This window comes from Haliotis cracherodii, unplaced genomic scaffold (assembly GCF_022045235.1).
Source record: "Haliotis cracherodii isolate W230 unplaced genomic scaffold, xgHalCrac1.p SCAF_1, whole genome shotgun sequence".
Lineage (NCBI taxonomy): Eukaryota > Metazoa > Mollusca > Gastropoda > Lepetellida > Haliotidae > Haliotis > Haliotis cracherodii.
Window position 1 is genome coordinate 24698361 of NW_027266264.1, and position 6927 is coordinate 24705287.

The 6927-nt window shown below is 38.0% G+C and overlaps 1 protein-coding gene across 1 annotated transcript; it reads left to right on the forward strand.

Moving 5' to 3' along the window:
• The first annotated feature begins 427 nt into the window (after positions 1-427).
• On the forward strand, positions 428-5797 carry LOC139474934 (large ribosomal subunit protein eL19-like). The gene is made up of 5 exons (XM_071258130.1): positions 428-479; positions 2345-2451; positions 3438-3681; positions 4891-5001; positions 5627-5797. The coding sequence occupies exons 1-5, from the start codon at positions 475-477 to the stop codon at positions 5751-5753; spliced, it is 594 nt and encodes a 197-aa protein (XP_071114231.1). The 5' UTR covers positions 428-474; the 3' UTR covers positions 5754-5797.
• Positions 5798-6927: the final 1130 nt, after the last annotated feature.

Below are 6927 nucleotides of genomic sequence, written 5' to 3' on the forward strand. Positions count from 1 at the left end.
CGCAATATACAAAACATAGCTGAAATTATATAAACATGTAAAAAAAAAATATGTCATTGAACAGTATTGCCTAACTGTTTAATTACATCCCCTGACATTGTCGCATTAAGCATTTTAGTTATTTCATTGTCACTTTATGCAAATCAATATTATTAGAGAACAATATCATTTTCAAGTGACTGTACATATCATTGCAATCAGAACATCCCAGGTGGATCAAGGGAGATAATTCTAACATGGCATGCGTATGAATATTGTCTAAGTTTGCACTGCATAGACCTATCGTTTGTATACATCCCGTTAACATACATATAATTCATTGTAAAAGCATATTCTATTCTCCTTTCAATATAATTACCATTCTGTCATGAAAACTCACACGCAAATCTGCCGATCTATTTTTAACAGTGCTGTCACACCACGTGTTAGTATCCCTCCACTTCCTCTTTCTCAACAACGTGAAACGAAGCGAACATGAGGTGAGGCATGGTGCTGTAAAACAGCCTCATAGCTGTATCCTGTGTACACGTATCGGCGCATTCGATTTAAATTAGAAATAAAGAATGACCTTCAGAGTGAAATATATAAAGAGTGACCGAATTTCAACGCGACATCACATACTGTGGTCTCAAAATGTCTTGCCCGAAGTGCCGAGCTTCTTTCAAAATGGCGGCTCCCATATGAAAGCACGTTTTACTTATATGATTTTCAGATCGTCGTCAATATGTCTGATTATCGTTTGTTTTTAAATATCATTTGGGGGCCATCATTTGATCTACATACTGTCTATTTATGCTAAGGTCTATTATTATCTGATAATGACACTGGCGACTTAAATGTTATTCAACATGTTCAATGATTTAGGAACTCGTACAGTCAAGAGGCCTAATGACTGGTGTTGGCGCGTGATATTTAGAAAGCTGGTGGACTCGCTTTCAGTTTGATGGCAAAATATTAGGAAGGCTTTCCAACCGCAGTAGATTTGGATTAAGTAAAGCTTAAGTTTACTTAGTTATTAATGACAATTTTAGGCTATGATCACTACTAAGACCACTGCAGATGGATACATGTGTCGTGTGACACGTCCAAATCCGGGGTAGAATTTAGTAGAATAGGTTTTCAGCTAGCAATGCTTGCCGTAAAAGGTGACTATGCTTGTCTTAAAGGGCGACTTACAGGATCGGGTGGTCAGGCTTTCTGACTTGGTTAAAGCATGTCATTGATCCCAATTGTCGGATTGATGCTCATGATATCAATCACTGGATTGTCTGGTCCAGACTCCATTATTTACAGACTGCTGTCATACAGCAGGAATATTGCTGAGTGCAGCGTAAAACAACCAACCAACCAGCCAAACCAACATGTCATGTAAACTGTAATAACGCAGTTGGGTTACTGGTAGCTTGGCTAAACATGCAAAAGACAATGATAAAATGATCAAGTCGTGGCTGCAGGTTACCGGGTGAAGTGCTATTGGTGAATCCCACATAACTCTTCGATCTTTAGGCTTTGATGGTTGTTAGTGTTAGTGTGATTTACCCTCAACTCTATCCTAAGACCTTGGGAGTCCCTTTAACGATCAAGCACCCCTTTCCGATCCTTAGCCTATTTATTCTGATGTAAATATGTAATACTTTTTTCAAGGTTTTTCTAGTTTTGCAAGAAAAGTGGTTGCTATGAATGTTGCATTAATATAAACACTTGGGTGCTGATCACAAGGGAAACTGGCACTCAATATGCATGAGAGCACATGGGGTTCTGTGGCAAAATGTTGGGTTAATTCACTAATAAGTCTTAATTCTTTGATAGGCATTTAGAGGTTGGTGTTCTAAGTAAGTACTAGTTAAGCATTGAGCTTGTGACATGGGTTCACTCGCCTGGTATATTGTAGTACTCTATAAGTTCTGTGGTAGGTTTGTGAGCAAATTGTGCTGATGTGTGCTAACAATATCTGTGAGACCGTGACCACATGATCTTTTCAAAGGTTGTTTCATTCTTTCTCACACATGAAAGTTACACAAAACAGTGTTTTAAGGATCTCATTTTATATCCCGGGTAGCAAACCAGTCTGGTAAATAACCAATAAGAGTTTCTGGGTAGTGAGATTACACATTGCTGCAACAGTAGGGAACTTGCGAAAAAGAGAGTCCCCTTATAGCGTATGTTGTTGCTGATGTCGTAAGGTACTGGATTGCCTGGACCTGTTACAATTATTTTCAGGCCTTTATCGATAGCTGCAATGTCGCTGACTGGTGGAAAACAACATTCACCTTACTTTTATTTGTTTATTAATTCTATGTGAAACATGTTTTGTACTACAAATTATTACTTTCTTTTTTTCCAGCACGCTTCGTTTACAGAAACGGCTTGCAGCCGCAGTGCTCAAATGTGGTAAAAACAAAGTGTGGTTGGATCCCAATGAGACCAATGAAATTGCCAATGCTAATTCTAGTAAGTATTTTCTGTGTTTTTCGAGTGAATAGATTATCAAGAATGTCTGTTTTGCTTTTTTTGCACAGTAACTGTGCAATATCACTAATAAAGTCATTCTATCTCCATTATTTCGTGAATGAAACATGTATTATAGTCATGATATTAGACTGAAATGCATAAAGGTAAAGCCATAGTGTTTCATGTGTTACTCTTAGAATTCAATGATTACTCAGGGTTTTACACAACGCAGAAATGTGCTTCCAGTAGGTACAAATGTATAGCATGAATGCAGAAAAAATACATTTTGCGTCCGCGAGGCATGCACAGTTATATTCATTGTACCAAATTTTTGACAAAAAATTTATATACTTGTTGTTCCTGTAATTAAAGTAATGATTAAATCTTACAGTATGGTACACTGTACTATTTCATTAGAATAGGGTCTTCAGCAACCCATGTTTGCCTTAAAGATGTCTATGGTTGTCGTAAGTGGCGACTAACATGATCAGGCTCGCTGACTTGGTTGATGCATGTCATCGTATCCCAATTGCATGGCTCAATGCTCAATGCTCCTGATGTCAATACTTGGATTGTCTGGTCCAGACTCGATTATTTACAGACCGCCGTCACATAGCTGGAACTTTGCTCAGTGTGGTGTTAAACAACAAACGTTACATTACAGGACCCTCATTTCCTGTGAGTTCTAGTTATGTAGGTCAAGGTAAAACCCTGATACTATAATGATTTATTGAGCTCAATGGTAACACATCCTCAAAATTATGTTTTCAATTTGAGTGTTTTCCCTATATGTAGTTTTTCATTAGCAGATTAGAACTTTGACAATCAATTGGACTACTGTCACTATTCAGACAAGTAGTAGACCTTCCGAATCCTTGTTAATTTGTATCAGTTAAATCTGTCTTTTGAAGTTGATCAGTTACCATAGACATGATAGAGATTAATGGAAAAAAATGGTTATGTGAAATTTATTTTAAACTTTTCAGGACAGAATGTGCGTAAACTAGTTAAGGATGGTCTTATCATCCGGAAGCCTGTCAAGGTACACTCCCGAGCCCGTGTTCGCAAGAACACCATTGCTAGGCGGAAGGGTCGTCACATGGGTCAAGGCAAGAGGAAAGGTACAGCTAATGCCAGAATGCCGGAAAAGATCATCTGGATCCGCCGTATGAGAGTCCTCCGCAACCTGCTTCGCAGATATCGGGAAGCCAAGAAGGTCGATAAGCACCTGTGAGTATTTCATGGCTGTATCAAACATAACCAACCAAATGGGGATTCGGGGTCCCCCATCAACCTATGCATATCGGACAAGGCATCTTAATGAGTCTGGTAGTCTCATACGGGTGACTTGATTGATGGGGTGTCAGCTTTTCCTGATGGCATGGATTGTTGTTCGTAATGTCAACCACTGGTTGTCCAGACTCAATTATTCAGCTTGAATATAGCCTGAATATTGCTTGCTGCAGTGTTAAACAACGAACAAGCAGTCATAGCAATTAACTTGTCTACACTGCTAAACAGGACGAAGAAACCATTTTAAGGATCCATTCTATTCTCACTACCACTCAGTAAGGACTATTCAATTAAACTTGAAGTATAGGAAGCTAGTGTCTGTAGCTACTTCACCCCCAAAATGGTGAAAATTGATCAATTATTGTCAAACACCTAATTAGCATCCCATTTTTTCTCTTTGAAGACTAAATACTTGTTTCTCTCTTTGAAGGAAACATCCACCAATAAACTGTTGTAGCATGAGGCTTTTCTACACTCAACCATGAGTAATTTGTAACTATGAAATAAAAGTGTGATTTCACCTTGATCAAACATGAATTGTTTTGGACTGGCTTTTAGATATTGATAGACCATGGAGACTTAAAATTTGTTGGATCATACCTCCTTTGTTTTCACATTGAGTTTCAGGGCTACTTATTTACCCATCATTATTGATCTTTTGAAGACACAAAACAAGTCCTGATACTGCTTTTATGAATAATAATAATCAATAATAGTACCTTGTCATCCTTAAGTTTCATGTCTTTGCAAAGAATATTCAAAAATTGAGTTCAAGATATATCTAGCAGATGATTCTTGATGTTTCTCATGATGGCATATTGGAAATATCAGAAGTTTTTATCAATGTGAATGAGAATTTTACAATAGAAAAATAATGACTAAATAACTTAAGATTTTTCAGTTTTCAGGCTTGAGAGGTTTTTTGTTTTTTTAAGGAATAGGTAAAAAAGTTTTTTTGTGGACAAATCTTGTTTCATAAGATGATCTTCAGAATACAGTATAGTACTGTTATGACGAACTCAAAAGGGACCACTTAGTTTAGTTCTTAATAACTCGTTTTAGCCTATACATGGAATATATACAGTTCATTATATCCATCAGTTTGTTATAAACATAGTTACTTTACTATGTGTGTTTTTGTTTCAGTTACCATGAGTTGTACATGAAGTGCAAAGGTAATGGCTTCAAGAACAAGCGTGTCCTCATGGAGCATATCCACAAGAGGAAGGCTGAGAAGCAGAGATCCAAACTGCTCAGGTACTTACAAATGTCACAGGCAGTGAGGTAGCGGAGTCGTTAAAACAATCAGCAATTTTCCCTAGAACCTGGGTGGATTAGACACATGTAATGCCCAGTTTGTTTTCTCTGCTGGGGTGTTGCTAAAATATTACAAAAAGTGGTGCAAGGTTGCGAGGATGTCAAACTTCTATGTGGAGACAATTGTGTCAACTAGGGTCGACAATCAAGAACAGTAGTAATAGTATTGTGATAGCATTGGTTGAAATTGAGCATGAACGTTAAAGCGCCTTTGTCATAACACTAAAGTTGAGGGTTAAAAATTGGGGGGATCCTTAGATTAAGACATTACAGGATCGTCATTTATTTCAAACACTGGAAAGTATAAATGATAACATTTACTCTGCAGTTTGGGCAAGTGTTGAACAGCTGCCAGCCCTAACAATGACCCAAATTTTTATCAACCCATATGTAGAACTGTACAATGTGCAAAAATACGTTTGGTGCCCCCTGCCATGATAACACTAAATTTTTTGGTTGTTTTGAGTTTTGGAGGAGGATGATCATCTGTCAATCTTAGCAGTTGTCACTTAAAATTTGGATAGAACCGCCGCTTTGTAATACTGAGTTATCTTGCTTGTTACAGCGACCAAGCCGAGGCTCGCAGACAGAAGGTCAAGGAGGCCCGTCGCCGTAGAGACGAGCGCATTCAGCAGAAGAAAGCAGAGATGCTCAAGTCCTACCATAAGGAGGATGAGGCATCCAAGAAATAAGCACTTCTGTACAATTGGTGTAAAATAAAAAAAATTAAAAGACATTTGTATATATTTGTGATCTTAGATTTTTCTGTGCATGTTTGTTAGTTTTAACGCTGCACTCAGCAGTATTACAGCTATGTGACGGCAGTCTGTAAATAATGGAGTCTGGACCAGACAATCCAGTGATTGACATCATGAGCATCGATCCACACAATTGGGACACGATGACATGTATCTACCAAGTCAGTGACCCTGACGACCTGATCCCGTTGGTCGCCTCTTACGAAAAGCAAGAGTTGCCTTTTAGTGCAAGCATGGGTTTGTTGTAGGGGCATGAGTTCAAATCTTTAAAACGTAATTCATCTTCCTCTTAATTAATCATTATAAAGGAAGGATCTCTTTCCTCCAATGGATACCTATCTAGGTGAAAATCGGAACTTGATCAGCCAAATAGCCTCCAGGCTTCTGATCATGCCTGATTTCTGCATCTCGGACACAAAACTTGAGACCACTTGAATTTAATTGAAGTAATGAAGATAGTGCCAGTATTTGGTTGTGGATAGAAAGGGAGTACCATCAAAGGAATGTTTGTGTTTTGTTTCTTTTCTGTTTTTAAATCAATTTTTTTCAAATTAAAGTTGTAAGGAAGTTCAGCAGAAGTATTTTAGAACCCTGACATCTGACTCGAGAAGCTTTCATTTAGATTGGGCAGTCAACATAAGATCAGTGTTCACCTGCTGTCACCTTTTAATGAGTGGTCTTCCCATAGCAGAGGTATCCTTGAGAGTAACAGACCTCATTCCAATGAGATTGCATTTAAATGGGTCACCACCACATTTGGTTGGTCATCACATGTATTATTTCCTGTTGTGCAAAGGGAAGCTATTGGGACACAATCAGTTGTATTAAGGTCATCCTCAAGGTCATTGACTGGAGAAAGTTTGTTTACCGCCTAATTTGCTAAATTCATTGCAGGCCAATGAAATTACATGTCACCCTGAGGCTCACATCTGAAAAGATTCTGATAGACCTAAATATGAGGTCAAGGTCGCATTTAGGATGATTCATAAAGAATGTTCGCCATTTTCACAAAACAAGACCAATCTCAATAGCTAATGGTATACATGTATATTCGTTGTTGAATTCCACCTTGAATTTTCTTGGCAATGTTCTTGAAAAAAATATTGGG